This window comes from Homalodisca vitripennis, chromosome 4 (genome assembly GCF_021130785.1).
Source record: "Homalodisca vitripennis isolate AUS2020 chromosome 4, UT_GWSS_2.1, whole genome shotgun sequence".
Lineage (NCBI taxonomy): Eukaryota > Metazoa > Arthropoda > Insecta > Hemiptera > Cicadellidae > Homalodisca > Homalodisca vitripennis.
The window spans coordinates 120894625-120914067 of NC_060210.1; the positions used below are offsets into that span (position 1 = coordinate 120894625).

Consider the following 19443-nt stretch of genomic DNA (forward strand, 5'->3'; position numbering starts at 1 on the left):
CACTGGAACACGTCTATTTGTGGACAAGAGCTGATGAAAGTACGCAAATTACTTGTTTCCTATATAATATTCTGCTTGGTTGCTTGTATTTTCTATATTCATGTTCAAGCATCACGCTGTTCGACATTATGCAAATTACCGATTGCTAAAACATATTTTTTGCGGTTCCTTGTTACCTAACATTACTGTTACGTAATTACTACTACCTATACTCAGAAAAAATACAACAAAATTAAGTTCATGAGTTATATTCGCTATAATTGTCCAATGTTTATTAGCTTCAAATTGAATCGCTAAGTTTCTGTTTTGCTGCGGTGAACACATCAGTCTAATGTTCGGGGAGGGTTAAAACCCGGCCATAGCTTGACAGTAATATTGACCTTAATCTAAAAACATGTAAGCAAACAAGCAGGGGGGGATACAGACCTGTTGTTGATCCAGGGTGAGATTGTTGAAGTGTTCTGCTTGAGTCAGCTTGGCCAATGCCTGAGCTTGCCTAAGACACATTTTATATTAGGGCCCAAACATTAATTCCATTCAAAAGGTCATATAGTTTATAAGTTATGGGGTAATACAACATAAGAAGTAACAGGAATTGGTAAAACAACAAGTTTTACACTAATAAATCTGTGAAAGCTACTTAACCCTCCAGGTGCTGACATCGCGTAGCGCGATGTTAGCGTACCTGTTTCCAGTGCTGACCTCGCGGAGCGCGATGTCAGAAACGCGATCTCTTTAAACCACGCTAGTGGCTATATATTACGGAATATCACGAACTATTTTATATAGTATTAAACTAGAAGAAATGCGGAACTCGTTATACTCTATGGAGCACGTCTTTGCTCAAAGACCGGCGCTATACGACAGCTGTTTCTAAGCGTATGTTTATTTCCAAGTCATACGGTTCGGTCGTTCTGTTTATTGCTGTTCCGTCGTTGTTTGCATCATACCTTTGGTGTTGTAGTTGACTATTACTGTTTTATATTGTGTTTTATTGTAAAAATGAGTGAATTAAGTAGGTCTAGTGCAATAAGGAATGTGAAAGGTGTTACAATGTAGTACACAATGTTTCAAATATCACTGATTTTTTACGTGTTACAATTTATCGTTTTTTGCTCTGAGTGAATTCTGTCAATATGTAAACCCATAAGATGTATATACTTTTGGGTTCATTATTAAATTACCTACAACTTGTATATCTTGGATTTTTATTTTCATAACTTTGGTGAAATGATATCTAAGCTCAAAGTGAAAAAATAAAAACTTTTTTTTTTTTTTTTTGTCAAGATTTACATTCAGCAATATTTTACCATGTAAAGGTAAGTCATATAAGTATTATTATCATATTCTGTGATCTTTCCTGAAAATAATGATATATAATATGTAGTATTTACATTAAGGTAACAGTATATAAAAAAAAACTTTCTAAACGCTTGCAAACATACTGAAAAATGCCCAGCACTTAAGGCAGTTCTAACCAGCACTTGGAGGGTTAATGCATATCCATTTTGCATACTAAATTATTACTTCTATATCTCACTTTTATAATATTTGTAAGTTTAGTATATACGTTTATTTGATTTGCTACAAAGAATACATTTTGTTTCACAAGTCCTCTTAGTTTTCCTAATACAGACTAGCCCCATTACATCGATCAACTGGTACAGGATACCACTCTTATCAAACCTAATGTAAAATTACAGGGTGACCACTCAATACCTTTTTTCAAATTGCAGGTTTCTCCAGTCAAAAAATTCCGATTCTTTAATCCAACGTCAAAACCAAATATAAACAACTATAATACTGTGTTTACTGTGTTTCACCAATTATCTCAGCTTAGTCTGTAAATGACTGCTCCTCACATACGTTCAGATTAATTGTTAGTTTACATAGGTTAAAACAAAAAAAAGTAAAGATACACAATTTTTCTGGACATTTGCTATTGTTCAGTGATAAAAAAATCAGTAACACTAGGTTTCGAGATTTGCAATCTGATCTCTTCCTCAGGTGAATAACTAACCTAATTACATAATTGAAATCTAGGTTAAAATAAATAAATCATACCAGAGCGTTGTGACACTACCAGGAAACACAACCACCTTGATGTGTGACAACTTCATCAACTCTAAAACATGCACTTAATAAAAACAAAACACAACACTAACTGAAGGGCTCTGTCGAACGTTGGAAGCGACAATGTTTGAATTGCGTGGTTTGGTGAAACAACATTGTATACGACCTGCTGAAATGAGGGAATTGATAAAACCTCACATATCAATCTGTCTCTCAGCAAGAAAACAGTTATTTAAAAAAGTAATAGTTCTACTAAGCAATGCTTGAATCCAGATCTGAGTAGGAAAAATACGTGGGAGCTATTTATGACTAAATACCCTGGCACTGTTTGGTCACTGCATCTTCACGGTGATGTTTTCAATTCCGATTTTAATCTAAGATTTGAAGTACCGAGTTCTGATAATTGTGCATATTGTGACCATTAGTACATACAAATTATGCCCACCAAAAATGATGAAGAAATTAAAGTTTTAGAAATTGAAATTAAAATTCATCATACAAGAGCAAATCAGGCATACAAGTCTCATGCAACTGATGCTATTATTGCAAAGAGAATTCTAATAATGTTGTAATATGTGTTGATATACAGCAGATATTATTCTGCGCTACACTGACTCACAATGATGTGTTCTATCAACGCCACCTAGCATGGTATAATCTTGCTATTAACCCATTGCGGATCGTATTGTTTTGGCGTGTGGGCACGAATTAATTTACGGTCAGCGGCCAAACGAACAGCAATTGTGCCCCACATTGTATCGCTCGCTATTGTATACTCACTTCATATCTACGTTGAACTGGATTCCGGTTTATAAAAATATCTCTATCTATATTGTTAAAACAAAATAATTAAATACAATATATTGTTTATGAACTATTGTAATAAATATCTCTAATAAATATCGATCAAGTTCAGACGATCGTAAGTTTCCCATTTCAATCAGCTCATACTATGACACGCAAATTATACCATTAACACTTAGAGTGCTAATCCCGTAATTTTACGGAACGGCGAAACTTCCGAAGAATGCTAATCCCGTAGTTTTACGTGGTTGTCATTTCAATTGGCATTATATTACATTGTCCGTATTTAAACGGGTTTTGCCTACTCTACAATGTTATTTGGGTTTTTAGTAACACAATTCACCGCTAGAAAGCGTCAGATGTATTGTATGAGCTTAATGACAAAGCAACTTCGGCCGCGTTGTTTACGTGCCGCTGACGTGACGTTCGTTGCAACCGGCAGTCGATGTCGCAATCATGGCTTCTCGCAGCTTGAACGACGTTGCGATCAGTGATGTATTAGATGAAGATAGTTTTATTGGTGTAGATAGTATTTTTGACGATTCTGACAGTGATCCTGATTTAATGGAAGAAGATTAGACACATACTTCAGGTAAGAATAAGTAAGTCTATTTATCATATAAACATCAGTCTAAAAGTTTGGTTATGTTATTGTTTTCGTGAATCAAACTATAATTTGTATTATAATAAATTAACTTTATTCAACTAATATTTTATTCTTATGAATAAAATGAAAATATATTCATATTTTACATAGTATATTATTATGTTACAGATGCTGAAAACAGTGCTGACAGCGAAAGTGATGCCGCATCAATATGACGGCATAGTTTTTTGTCAAAAAACTACAAAACATAAAAACATGATTTGTATTATTCAAAGGACAGTTCATATTTGTAAATGGGTCATTGTAAATAATTGTATACATGCTTAGTTTAGTAAGTTAGATAAAAAAACTGTCTCAAAAAATAATTTTTTTTCCAAAAATATATGTTTTAAAAAAAACATTTTTTATGTGTAGTTTTTTAAAAAACCACTAACAATCTCACGTTAAAAGAAAGACGAAAGTAAGCTGAATTAAGGCATGTAAGTATTTTTTTCATACCTTAAATACTTTTTTTTAAATAAATTTTTGAAAACCACCAAAAACGCCCAGCATTCTACAGAGTTACATGTCATTTAGGGCCAGCACTCAAAGTGTTAAATGTGATACTAGTTACTATTATAATAACAGCTGAGGAAAACAACCAATCAGAAGCGCTAAAAAGCAGAGAGTAAACTCATATGAATGATTTTTCAACTTCGACATACAACTGCGATCTGTAGGATATTTATAAAACTTTTGAAAACTCTGAATGTAGAACGTTGTTAAACACTCTTAGTTGACAAGTGAAGACGATCGCCAAATCTATCAGACATTAATAGAACTATTTGGAGGAAAACTTAAAAGCAGACAGCTTTTGTGACCTGAGCTCGTCATCGTGCTGTGCAAATGTTAGGCCCAGCTGCTGCGTGAAGAGCACAGCTCATCAGTGATCCGCAATGGGTTAACAATCAAGGAACGAACAAAACTATGATGATGTTTTGGAATGAGACTGCAACTAAACGAGGTTTAGTTGACGTGTGAACTTGCATCCTTAAATATATGGAATAAAATTTTAACAAACTAAAGCCAGGAGAGAAATGGACCTTGATATTGTGGTCTGACCGGTGCATAGGGCAAAATAATAACTTGATACAGCATTTTTTTATGGAAAATTATTTTACAACAGTTCAACAAAAATTTATGACAATAAGCTACAGTTTTCTGCCTTGTGATCACGACTTCGGAATCATTGAAAGAGCTAAAAAGGTGGCAAAGGTGTATATACCAGATCAATGAATTGAGGTAATAGTATATTCAAACCAAAATAAATTATGTTGTATATGCCATGCAAACTGAAAATTTCAATGATATACATGAGAATAATTGAACATTCTTTCAACAAATGTAAATTAAAAGAACATGTGTGGTATCAAATTTCATCAGTTGATCCCACAACATTAGGTAGTAGAATGTCACTTAGTGTGTTGAAGCCATGGGAATCTCACAGTATTGCTAAGAGAGCACGTGAGAAGAATGGTAATAACTTGGCACCAGTACAGGTCTCTGCTTATCCTAACCGATATGAAGATTACCTTCCAATAAAGGATAAAAGATAAAGGTGACGAAGAAAAAGGATCTAGACGATATGTGTAAATACATTCCTACAGAGTTTCACAACTTCTATCAAAAAATAAAATATATTTAAAATGTTTTAATTTTCTACCATTTTAATTATTTGTGTTAATAAAAAGAGTATTAAAACTATGTAATCTTAATTTCCCCTGTCATATTATTAACCAAATATAAGCTCCGAGGAACAACATTGTATCTGACTGTAGCTTATAACGTTGTTACCCACTAAAAACATGCATGTTTTATAGCTTATTCAAAATAAAGCCGTCAAGATAAAGAAAAATCATGACAAAAGCTTTTCCTGGCAGTTTAAATTACGGTTAAAAATATAAGACTTTAAATTCCACAGAAAATATAATAATTATTCAAGTTTTATTATTTCGTGGAAAAATTACATTTTGGCACATGCAACGCTGCTCGTCGGAGCCCTTTAATTATTAAAACTGAACTACAGAATATCTGCATCTGAACTCTGAACTCACATCACGATAGATCTGCATTCACTGACCAACCACCTAGCGCTAACAATGAATGGACTCTGTAAACAATTCAGTGACATCATCCTTCACACTGCCAATCATCATTATTACAGTTTCATGGATCACGCTGTGTAAAATACATTGTTTGGGATTAATCAATTCGTGATTCACTGAGCTGTAAAATTATTTCTTGATTTCAAAAGTTTTTCGAGGCAGAAAAATTGTTTTTGAGATTTTCCCAGTTCAACATAAAAATTCATTCCAGGTTTTTTCTTGTTCATTAAATTCCTGTTCTCCTGGTCGGGTGGCCACCCTGAATATTAATAAAACCAAGAAAAGATGAAAATAATAAGATTAATAATACTACATCTCATTGCTGGTACTCACCTCTGCATAATAGCATGCTGCTGCAGCTGGAATTGTATCATTAGAGAGTCATCCAATACAGGCAAGCTGGAGATCATTGGTTCCGCATTCTAGAACACATACAGACATTACCACTGATTTTAATGGCAAATAGCACAAGTCATTTCAAACATTTTAAATTCAGCCATGACTGTAAATTCTTCTTCAGACTTATACATGGAGCGGCAAAATGATCTGACGGTTTTCGATGCCGCGCTGTCAAGCGAGTGAGTGGTGGGGGGCGGTGGGGATAGTTACTTGGCAGAGCCTACGTGCGGACATTTTTAGTAGCCATGGAGCGGTGGACGGCTGATCACCGTGCGTTCGTTGTGGAAGCATTTTTTAAAAGTGGCGATAGTGTTGTTGCTGTTCAGCGGCAGTTCCGCAGACGTTTTAATGTGGCTCCAAGAGGGAAAGTGCCAACTCGAAACACCATTTTGCTGTGGGTGGGTAACTTTAGAGCTACCGGTTCAGCTTTATAACGAAAATCAACAGGCCGTCCAAGGTCAGCCCAGACGCCAGAGAACGTCGAGAGAGTGAGAGGAGCTGTGGAAGCCAGTCCTCGGCGGCCTGCACGTAAACAAGCTGCAGCTCTGCAGATGTCTGACCGCTCGGTAAGAAGAATATTAAGGTACGCCCTGCACTTTCATCCATACAAAATGGCTATCGTGCAACAGTTGAACCCCGGGATTATGCAAAACGCATTGAATTTTCAGAGCAAATGATTGATTTGCTTACAGATGAAAAAATTCTCATTATGAGCGACGAACCATTCATTTTCATTTGAATGGTTATGTTAATAAACAGAATTTCCGATATTGGTCAGAAAACAATCCAGAAGAATTGCATGAACGACCTCTTCACAGTCCCAAGGTCACTGTGTGGTGTGGCGTAACAAAAAATTGTGTTATAGGCCCATACTTTTTTGAAGAGAACGGTCTAACTGTAACCGTCAATTCACAACGATACCTGACTATGTTGAAAAACTACCTGATCCCCGAAATACGCATAAATCGCTTCAACCGCCACAGAATTTGGTTCCAGCAGGATGGGGCAACTGCCCACACAGCCAATGTGGTAATAAACTTCTTAAGAAGCAAGTTTCGTGGCCGAGTCATCTCGCGTTTCGGGGACATTGCGTGGCCACCTCGCTCCCCGGATCTCAGCATCTGTGACTTCTTCTTGTGGGGACTGCTGAAATCTAGAGTATACACAAACAAACCCCGCACATTGGATGAACTGAAGGAAACCATACGCCAAGAAATAGCCAACCTCTCTCCTGAAATGTTAGGGAAAGTGTTTGACAATTTCAGTGCAAGATTGGAAGAATGCATCGCCAAAGACGGACATCATTTGAAAGACGTTGTATTCAAATCTTAAACGGATCAACTCGCCCTTTTTTGGTTATTTTTATAAATGTTCATAAACACCAATCTGAAATTTGCAATAAAACACTTTGTACCACTTTAAACGTTTGAGTTGTTTACATTATAAAACCGTCAGATCATTTTGCCGCTCCCTGTATTATGAATGCCGTTCGATATATTTCAATGTAGCAGTATACTATTTTATTTTATCTTGGACTATCATGATTTATCTTACACATTTGTGTTATATAACCAACTTAGAAAATCATCTTAAAATAACAGTAACTGTAGCAGAAAGGATTGTGCTGGAGTTGTTTAAAATTTAATATATAAGTATTGAAAGAATAAGCATATGACTGATGACTCAATCCCCAACCAAGTCTCTACGCACGTACATGAATTATATGACAGTTCAATTAGTTCAGTTTTAATCCGATCCAGTGACATATTGAAACCAAATCTCTAAAAAAAGGCAACACTGGTAGAGGATCTATTGTTCCATATTTCTTCATAAAAGGCTCTGTTCTTATGTTTCCATGACTTCATGAGAGGTCTTTTTACTGTAAAAACTTCTTTTTTTGAGCAGCGGCCAGTCCTGTATCATTGTGTGTGAGAAGATAAGATTAATACAATCTATACTGATAAGCTTCCTCAGCACCTCTTTATTATAATTTATTTTATTTAATAAGAATTTCAGAGACTGCTACTGCTGTGTATTGCTTTCTTATCAATCTAAACTGAACTTTTAGGTTATCTTAATGCGGATGATATTAACCTTCTCAATGTTATAATAATTACACACTAACACCAAATTCTTTTTATGTGATATATCACTTTTGAAATTCATTAAAAGAAGTTTAGGTATTGGGAAACCACTGATACCACAATATTACAAAGAACTAAATGATTTTAAATCAAGAAACGAGATGTCTACTACAATACACTTTAACACCTTCTTTGTGGGTGTAGTTTGAGCTTCCATCAATAACTTCTTTCATTCATGGGATTTCTGCAATTTATCATGTAAAGGGACACTCCAATATGACACTCATACTGACATGCACAAAACAATATTAATATTAACATGAAGAACATATTGTACATAGTCTTGAGTTTCTCACTTGAGTTGATGAGAACACAAGAGGAAGACTTACCTTGATAGGAGGTACGAGGTAATAATCTGAAATAAATGGAATTCCCTTCCATAACTTCACCATGTCACTGAGGGGAGAATATCTTTCGTCACAGGCTCTTCGAACCAGTAGATTGCCCTTGAAATAGCCCGAGCTGAACCATTCGAACATTTCCGACGACTGGAATGGGCCTAAAATATTAAATAAGCAATGTAGAGAATACAAGATTAATACCAAGTATTAGAAACTTTGTTTACACTTAACAAAAATACACAATTAAAAAAATATCTTCAATTGTGGAGAGTTAATCCACAAAACATGATTTGAAATAATTATTCTATTTTCATTACACACAATGGTATAAGCAGAATTTTGTAAACTTGAAATAATGAAATAGTAATGAATGTTTTCCTTGTCCCTAAGTAAAAAATATAAAAATACTTACATGCACTAAACCCTAACATAAGCTATACCTATCTCTACCCAGGGTAAGAGAATATTTCTGTAGCACCCTGAGAACTTCTCTGTAACTATGTCTCACATTTGTCTATTTGAGAGATAACTGTAGGAGATGTTTTCACCGCAACAAGCTATTGTTTCAGTGACAGCAAATCTCAAAGGCAATTCATTAGCAATAGCAAATAAAATAGACACAAGCTATGATTTAGAAATTCAATAAAATATTAAAAACTAAATAAAAACCCATTATTAGCGCCTTACTTAATTAACCTTACTTTTAACCTGTCTTTAAGAATCTGCAAAATTTTAAATCTAAAAGGAAGTTATTAAACAGTTTAGGGTCAAAATAGAAGTTTGACCTGCCCAAACTAAAACCTCAATTTTAAAAATGCAATGACAGGCTTCAATTGCATGTCCTGCATTGATACTTCCTTCATAAATGTATAGAAAATGGGACTCGTTGAAAGTCCTACCACACATTACATATACATTCACAGTCTTCATAAGTAACAGTTGAGCAACGTCTCAAAAGTGTGAGAGACTCTCACAAAGAAAGGTACTATGGCTTCTTGAAAGTCTTGTGAACCATACATGATAAGTGTAGTCACAAACAATCACCAAAAGTAACATTTCAATAGGAGGAAACTTAAGTAAATTGAAGTTAACATCGGGGATTTTACTCACCGACTTAGGTATAATAAAAACTCAAAACTCCTTCCATAAATAACACTTAAAACTTGAAAATTTGACACACATTTTAAACGTAAGAAATTTTTTTCAACTCAATAGCGGTCGAGTTGGAAACACCTGTTTAATTGTAACAGACGCCTCAGACGGTGGCTTCAATGTGCATAAATAGACTGTGTAATGTGGCACCCCGGGGCAAGATCGTGGCATAATGAAGACGGATGCCCCCCACAGGCACCCAGCCTCAGCTCCGCCCTGTCGTAGTATTTACACGGGGAGTATAAGTGTTGAGACGAAAATATTTTGCCTACTCCTAAAGCTTACACAAATTAATTTTAAATTAATATTGGGTGCACGAGTTTATAAATTGTTATTCTATGATAACTTTATTTTGACTTTTAAATAAATCCTTATTTTGCGTTTGCAGTGACGTGGAAATCGTCATTACATGTCAATTTTGTACCAAGGTAAAACACAATTAATGCAATTTCATATTAATTCGATTGTTATTATTTTTATGGGGACACGTCTGCTTAACCTTGATCGGTATATTCTCGCGTTTCCACATTAGGCTGTACAGGATTTGTTAGATAAAGATGGTTTACTTTTTTAGCCATAAAAGCACATGTGGCTAGTGAAAGCTTAAAATAATGCCTATATTTGCATTATATTATAAAACCTAAACTATACCGAACCTAAAGTATACAGTAATAGCGGTTTAAATAAATAGAACCCCAATGTGAATATTTTGTTTATTCCTTTTGCTAGATGAAGCAGATCTTGCATTAACATTAGCAAGGGAACTTATATGAACATTTAAATATACTTTAATAATTACAGAAAAAATGGAAAGAATGATTTTTGGGTTGCCTAGAGGTTACAATTAACATGATAGTATTGTATTAGGCGATTAATGGCAATCTGAACATTTGTTCATATGTTTTTCATGTAACGTGTTCCAAAGTTAGCTACTCAAAATGTGTGTCAGGAATTAAAAGAAACATAAAACATGTGAAATTTTCAACTGCTACAAGCATTAATGAAAATTAAGATGAGAGACTATGAGGTAACCCTTGTGTAAAAGATGTGCTTAGTTTAAATAATACTCGCATTTTATAATTCCTGTTTATATGAAATCTAACAACACATTCTTAGTCAGAAATTAAACTGTCTACAAAATGGGTCTATTAACATTTTGCTATATCTCCAACAGTTAAGATACAAAATTCTGTCTTCAAGGTTAAAACTTTGGAACATATAAAATACATTTCCATATAATAATGCATTATGATAAGATTTAAAAGTTCAGAGGTGTCACCAGAACACCTAGAAATGTTCCAAGTACAAGCAGGAATTTTATGATCTAGGGTGTGAGACACATTTACGCTATTACGATGGACTTGATTCTAAATGCCAAGACAGGTGGACCATGTTTCAATTACGTACATAATGTGACATAAAACTGTTTTAAGTATGCAAGCTATGTCTAAACATACTTTTATACCTATATTGCTAGTGAGAAACTAAGATCCTTTTTGAACATCCAGACTCAACCCCCAAATATGTTGTAAACAGTATAGAACCACCAACCTTGGTCATTGCCTTGCGGGTCCTTGTAGAACCAGAAGGTATCAGGTTGCGCGGTGGGGGCAGGTGGCGGTGAGGGGACAGCGGGTGGTGGAGGTTCCTTCTCCTCCTCATCCACCAGTCTAGACACGATAGACTTTGCAGCATCCTGCAACCTCTGCTCGATCTCCTCATCTTGTTGTGGCTTGGGTTGTGGTGCTGTAGACATTGTCGCTTATTCATTATCTTACTCCCAACCTTATGTTTTTTAACAATATTAATAATTTTGAGGGTCAAAGTTATGTATCTGTACTAAAACAATACTATTAATATTTTTAAAGAACAGCTTTGTCCATACTTTTAGAACACCTAAAAATATTTGTTACAGATCAGTTTCACTTAAAACAAAATTTATTATTTAGGAGTGTATATCTATATTATTATTTAGGAGTGTATATCTATATTATTATTTAGGAGTGTATATATCTATATAAATTATACCATCATTCTGTAAATAATAATTTAGATTCAAGAATTCCATTTTCGTCTCCAAGGATGCTGAACAGCCACCCTTGAGAAATAATAATTATATAGAACCTCTCTTTCAATTTTGATTAAAATTCAATCTTGTCAGGATGTAGACATAGGTTTTAAGCCCTGGGGCTCCACCACCTTGGCTCTAAAGCTGCTTACAAGATATCTTCAGTTAATGTTTTTCAATAATAAGTTCATGCGAATTTTAATTAAAATCCATTCAATGTCAAGATGTGTATTATCTGTCCAACCCCATAGTAATTGTACATATAATGGTTAACATTCATTATATGAAATGTTCATGCCAATTTTAGATTAAACACATCTAAAAGAGACTCTTATAGTAAGTATGCAGGAAACTGTTTCTGTACTGAGACTATGCCCTTTAGTCCGTTAAGCACCAACAACAAACTTGACCATGTCATTTACTTGCAGAAGATTCATCCAAACAACAAAGCATCTGTAGCAGTTTTGTAGAAAAGAGTTTTGGCCTAGATGCCTATCTCCGTGGCTCCAAAGTCGGTTATGAGCTATCCTTGGTTATTATTTGTTCTACAGACAATTAATGTCAACTTTAGCAAAACTCCATTCAATTACAAGGTCTCCAACTTACTTGTTTATAAAAGTGGTGTTAAAACTAGGGCTCAATCCTCTTATCTCAAAAGTCCACGGTCCATACAAATGCATTAGGATTTGTGGCAGTAATTATTATAATACATATATACATACAAATGTAAAATAAATTTTACAATTTTAGTTCAAAATAAACATTGTACTTGCTTTAAGTTCTTAAGCTTTCAAAATTTTATGAAAGTTGACTTGCTAATATTACTAAAAAAATGTGTAATATTAATACAAAAACTGTATTTTTCCTATACATTAACCTTATCCTAATAAGCTGGCCAATATGATGCCACATTATCTGTCTTGTGATTTCTTGGTTTACAACAGTATATACATGAAGATACACAGGGCAGCTATAATAATAACAATACAGAACTCTATTGTTGAGACCAGTTTCTCAAGAAGACAAACCTACAAGACAGAAGTCTGTTTCAGTTACAAATCTGCCTACCTTCAGGGGGTGGTGGCTGAGGATGGTGTTGAGGGGGAGACGTTGTTGATGTTGTGACAGGCCTTATTGACTCAGGCCGCCCGTCTCTAGGCGTAGGAGGTTGTGAAGTCAGGCTGTCTACACCTGTATCATTACACCCATATAAGGTCAATATTATAACAGTAACTTGACTATTTGGAGTAAGATAGTGGAATCTTAATAGAAAAAAAAACTGTAAACCTAGTAATAAAATAATGCAAAAATCATTATTTATTATTCTTATTGCCCATTCTTTTGTGATAATTTTCAACTATGTGTGTTTTAATTCAAACGTGTCTCATCAGTTGGGCGGACAGGGAGGCATGGGTGGCGCTTGTTTCCTATTATTTTGACGCTGCCATCTTGGAAACATGAAGGTATTCTTGAAAACCAATTTCAACTTCATGCTTCTCTACCTAAAAGACCCCCAGATAATTATTTTCCTTCAAATTAAGATGACAGAGGAACGAAGAATAACTCCTTTTTTCCCTTGTTTGTTGCCGCCACCTTTCAAATGAAACAATTTGTACGCCTTTCTTGACCCCATTTAGTGGCAGCCATCTTGGAATGGTGATAGCCACTTCCAATTTGTGACAAAATGATCCTTTTTTTATTCGCTCCAACATGTGTCCAATGTTGGGGGGGAGGCGAGGGTTGCCATTTCAACATTTTGAGTTGGGGGCCGGCTCACCAACTTTTTTTGTAAGCCATAAAGTATTCTCAGTAACCTACAAAGATCGCCAAATTGTCTAAAAATGATAGGGGTGGCCATTGACATTTGGATGATCCTGTATACTGAACAGATCAGTGTTAATGTGAGTCACTCACTGGTGAGTCACTGGTATATTAATGAAAAACCTTTACATTGCAGAAACTAATATGTTAATCAAATACTATTACATAAATATTCATGTTGAAAATGCATTGCTGTGGATTGTTTCATTTACCGAATACCTAATTCTGTCATTTTTTTGGAATTATAGTCAGATCTTTTAGTTGTGTTAGATTCCATATATTTGAAGCTCCTTTATATTGATATTGCTTGGGATTTGTTGTTATTTTGACCCTGATACTGTTTTTTCTCTCTACCTTTTCACACAATTTCACAGCTGATGAGACAACTCGTTTATTTCATGTAAACTATCAATATTCCACAGTTTCTAAGACTATTTTGTCATATAGTATGATTCCTTATCATGGCTTGATTCCCAAAATCAAACACAAGGGTTACTTTAACCCTTTTAGTGCTACAGCATCTACGTCGTAGACGCTGCGTTTATGTCTAAAAGTGCTAGTGTCTACATCGTAGACACAGCGTATTTTTATATATATATATATTGGTTCAGTTTATGTAAGTTACTGACTGCAAACACTGCAAACAATGACAGTTCATCCAAAAGCCATAGAGTAACGATATTTGTATATTTGATTGCCGACGACCAGCTGTTTATACGTCTTTGACGTGAAATTAAAGAAGGTCAGTTCGCGATATTTACGTTGCGAGCGAACTGACGCTGTGCTTTGTTTACTCTGTTTTATCTTATTTTATCCATTAAATTGTGTTATCATTGTGAAATACTACTTCATTAGTATTACAAATCATTGCATTACTTCATATTTCATTTGTGTTTTCCGTGTGTATTATATTTTACTAAGTTACAAACTATGTCTAATAAGAACATTGCGGGTTATAATGAGTTACTTCCCCTTGGTCTTTTTTATTACTGAATAAAACAATTATTTAGGTAAAAAAACTGTTAACTGTGCTTGAATTTCTTCTTTTATAAATAATAATAAAGTTAATAAAGTATTTATGCTAATAATAGTAAGTGTATTATTTTTTCTCTTGAGCGTTTCAAACATTACATGTAGGGCAAAATTTGGCGCGGACAACATATTTATTTTTTCATCCACACTTCTTATTTGTTGTGTAAAAATAAAATAAAATATATGGAATTTGTTTAGTTTTAGTTGCTCTTTCGGATGGTAGCATCAGAAAAATCATATAAAATTGTTTACTTACTAAAATTCTATGCCAAAGTAAAAAAATGTACATTATAAAGAAATTTTTTTTATAACAATACAAATATACTTTTTTGATTTATTTCTGTTTATTGGTTATTTATCTTCAATAAAAAAACTAACAAGATATGACCTTAAATAAGGAAATAGTAAGGAATTTACTAAAACTCTGCATTTATGCATTAAAATGCTTAGCACTCTTGGGTATGGCAATGCACCAAACCCCTTAGCACTAAAAGGGTTAAACAAATAGATATAACAGTGATATGGATTTAATAAATAACTTATAACTACATTTGATAAAATACTATTGCAAAACACAGTTCAGATATATTTAGTAGCAAAGCTCTATATATTTTTAAAACATAACTGAATGATACCAAAAACTAAACGGATAAAAACTTAAAAACTAAAAAATTAAACAATTCAGGATAGATGCTGTGCCATTAATACACAAAAACAAAGAAAAGAACACCAATTGGAATTCATTCCACCAAAATGAACTCTGAATGTTCTTTCAAAAAAGGTACAAAATCATAATAAAAATATACCTGAAAAGGATGCAGAGGAGGAGAGTGGGTGATTGCGCTCGGTGGGCAAGCATGTGGCGGACTGGGATTGTCTCAATGGACCACCACCGCCCCCACCACCTGGCAGCACCTGGGCCTCACTGCCACCTGGACCTGCAAAAACAGCAGCAGAATAAATAACCCTAATACTCAATTTAAGATATAAATAAATTTTCTTTTCTTTTTGAAACATTTACAACAGAAAATCATTGAAACTCAGTGTGAGCACAAGTACTGGACTATAACAAGTTGTTCTATTGTTTGAACCAAACGGTCCGCTACGTTTCGTTTAATAGTACTAAAAAAGGAAGATTGATGCAATTTAAACATAAACCTTACAGACTTGGATACATACTAGTTTCCATGTGAACAGGCAGGCGAGGGTGGGAGGAGCCGTTGGAGATGTTATGGTTAGGTGTAGGCCTGGATTGGCTCTCCACCTTCTGTAACACACAACACGAGTCCATTAGTCAAAACTTCTATTGCTACAAAACTCTTGTCAGCCAGAGCTGCACACAACTTAATAGATGTGGTGCAGTTTTATTTAAATTTTCCTAATGAAAGTAAGCTATTTTCACTGTTGTATGTACTATAGAACCAAAGAACATAAAAATTAGAAACATTTATTACACTTCAACTACTTAACCCATTGCGGATCGTATTGTTTTGGCGAGCGGGCACGAATTAATTTACGGTCAGCGGCCGAATGAACAGCAATGGTCCACCACATTGTATAGCTCGCTATTGTATATTAGAAAATTCAGCTGTGAAGGTATTAGTTCAGATGGAACATGGACCTGCTGAGGTATCCGTGATATAGGAACGATAACACGCGAGCAAGGTTCCAGGGTGGCAGGGATGACATGTGAATCATAGTCTAAATAAAGCGGCTCGGGCGAAGCGATTACAACATCCAGTCATTGTCTAGACTAAACCCGCTGACATGTACTTCTGCGTCGTTTAGTTCTGTGTCACTAACCTCAAAAGTATTATAATAACAACTGAGGAAAACACCCAATTAGAAGCGCTAAAAAGCAGAGAGTAAACTCATATGAATGATTTTTCAACTTCGACATACAACTGCGATATGTAGGATATTTATAAAACTTTTTGAAAACTCTAAACGTAGACCGTTGTTAAACATTCTTAGTTGACAAGTGAAGACGATCGCCCGATCTATCAGACATTAACAGAACTATTTGGAGGGAAATTTAAAAGCAAACCGCTTTTGCGACCTGAGCTTGTCATCGTGCCGTTAGGCCCGGCTGCTGCGTGACGAGCTGGGCTCGTCAGTGATCCGCAATGGGTTAAACAGATAATTATTTACAGAATTACCTAGTTCATGGTTCGGTAGTGAACAATGATCATGAATATAGTTGGTCTGTTGTTATTGAAAACTTTAAAAATGTATTTTTTATCAAATAATAAAGGTATATTAAACCTAATTTCAACATCTAGACAGATATTCATTCTATAGTATTGAATAAGTCATTGTAAATCATGTTTTGAGACAGAAACTGGTTTTTAGTTAATGACATATAAAAGAGCTTATTACTAACTGTAATGCATTTTAAACCGTTCTATAAACAATAATGTAATTGCCAACAAACAAAACAGCAGATTTCCATGTCAATTAAATTAAAAAGCTGGTTGTACAATATAATACCTTAATATCGATAGAAAGTATGCTGAAAAGTAGACTAACCCATTAGCAACTTAATATTACTATACTTTATCTTCCTTCGTGGATTCAATTAAAAATGCAAAAAATCTAGGGTTTGCTAAAAATGCAGATATATTGCAGTTTTCATATCTGAGGCAAAAATATTGATTTTGTAAATTTTAACTATATGTATTTATTGTACTATCCATCAGTAGATAATTTCATTACTTACATAGAACATTTTATTTCTTTAAGTCTAAGTATCAAGAATTTAGAATTTTATTGCCATTGACAACTTTACATTGAATAGGCAAAGTCAACTTATTTTTCTAATTTACACAAACTTAATTGATTTTAATATTGAAAAATAAAAAATCAGTAGTTATAGCACAATAGAACTATTACACATAACAATTAAGAATAGTTAGTTCAGGTAAATTACTTTGATCATTTATAAATATACAGCTTAAAATATAGTTAAAAATAAATAAAGTATATAACATATACAAATATTATTAAACATGTACAGTTTAAAAATATATCATTTAAAATATACATTAATACATACTAAATAAAACAGTATAAATTAATGGCTTTTTCTAAAACTACTTATTTACAATAGTTAATAGCTAAAATTGTATATCAAAATTACAATTAAAAAAATTCATTTGCACTATAAAATTGTTTTGAACAAGCCATACATATTATGTTTGAAGAGCTAAAACTAACACATTTTTATAAAATTGGTTTTGAACAAGCCATACATATTATGTTTGAAGAGTCTAAAACTAACACATTTTGCACTATCAGGCAGTCTATTAAAAAAATAAATACAGATTAGTTTGAAAGAGGTACCAGTTTTAGCCAGTCTGTGAGGAAGTATATTAAGTTTAACTCCACTTCTAGTATTATACTGGTGAATGTCATTTCTAGTTAAAAAGACTATGTAAATTTGTTTTGGTATACCTGAAAAACATACAAATTTGCAACTGTGGGGATTTTGAGGAATAAGTGAGCAAGAGAACCCACTCCTGCAATGTTACGGACTGCCTTTTTCTGTAATAAAGAATATTTACACAGAGAATGGCTCCAAGCTAGTATACCATACAGTATATGTGATTGAAACAGACAGAAATATGACATTCTTAAATATTTCAAGCTTACAATTTTTTTCAATTTCCATAGAATGTAATTTACTTTTGACATTTGTTTACAAACTGTTTCAATATGCAGGGACCATTGTAACTTAGAATCCACGTGAAATCCCAGAAGCCTGACAGATCCCATGTTAATTTCTTGCTTAAGGCTTAGAGTTAGGTATTGTATTTTCTGAGGATTAGAAGATCATTTATTAGAAGAAAACCAGCCTGCTCTTCTGCTTGTTTAGTAATATTTTTTGTGATTTTTGTGATGGGCCATTAAAGTGGTGTCATCGGCATAAATAATCGAATGAACATTTAAATTTTGAGGCAAATCATTTATATATACTACGAAAAAGAAGGGTCCTAGAACGGAGCTTTGAGGCACACCTGTCTCGATGGGTTTTATAGACGAATTTTTATTTTTTACTGAAACAAATTGACTCCTATTAGCTAGATAAGACTGAATTATTTTTAACGAGCTATCCTCAACAAAATTCCGTAGAATGTTAGTTTATTCAACAGAATATTAAATGGAACACTATCAAAAGCCTTACTAAGATTACATAGAACTGACTTTTCTATCAAAAGCATCCAAAGATAAATCAAATTAAGTACTGCAGAGATAGTAATTTACCCTGCCGAAAACCATGTTCACATGTGAAAAGTAAGTTTTATGACTCAAAAAAAAATAACTAAGCTGATTGTAAATTAAATATTTAAAAATTTTAGAAAATATAGGAATGATTGAAATAGGTTCGTAATCTTGGAGCAAGTTTTTATCTCCTTTTATTGAAAATTGGGATTAGTTTTGAAATTTTGAGTGATGGCGCAAAATATCCCTCATACAAGCATTTGTTGAAAACAATAGCAAGCGGTTCACTAATCAGATGAATTGTTTGTTTAATGATAGAGTTAGAAAGTCAATAGTAATCCAAAGAATTTGAGTTTGAAAATTTTGAAACTGCTTTAATTACATCCGATGAAGATATTTCAGACCATGTGAATAACAGTGTATTTCCTCCCCTTCTCCCAAAAATTCTTCTGGATTATAGGGGCTTGGATTTGTTCCTTTCCATAACGGATTAATTGAGTCTAATAAAAAATAATTTAATTCTTCTAGATCAAGATTGACCTCACTACTATATGACAGTAAAAATAACAATTATTTAATAGTTGAATTATTTGAATATTATTTTAACAATTATAAATAGCAAATATTTTGCATGTAG

The 19443-nt window shown here is 33.8% G+C and overlaps 1 protein-coding gene across 4 annotated transcripts in view; it reads right to left on the minus strand.

Moving 5' to 3' along the window:
• Nucleotides 1-19443, minus strand: part of LOC124360054 (GIGYF family protein Gyf-like) — a 90371-nt gene that overhangs the window by 43604 nt on the left and 27324 nt on the right. For all 4 annotated transcript variants that reach the window (XM_046813313.1, XM_046813310.1, XM_046813314.1 and 1 more), the window contains 7 exons: nt 15765-15852; nt 15392-15523; nt 12801-12923; nt 11216-11410; nt 8501-8670; nt 5962-6050; nt 427-496 (listed from right to left, as the gene is read on the minus strand). In XM_046813313.1, coding sequence (XP_046669269.1) covers nt 427-496; nt 5962-6050; nt 8501-8670; nt 11216-11410; nt 12801-12923; nt 15392-15523; nt 15765-15852 — 867 coding nt within the window. The remainder of the gene's footprint in view (nt 1-426; nt 497-5961; nt 6051-8500; nt 8671-11215; nt 11411-12800; nt 12924-15391; nt 15524-15764; nt 15853-19443) is intronic.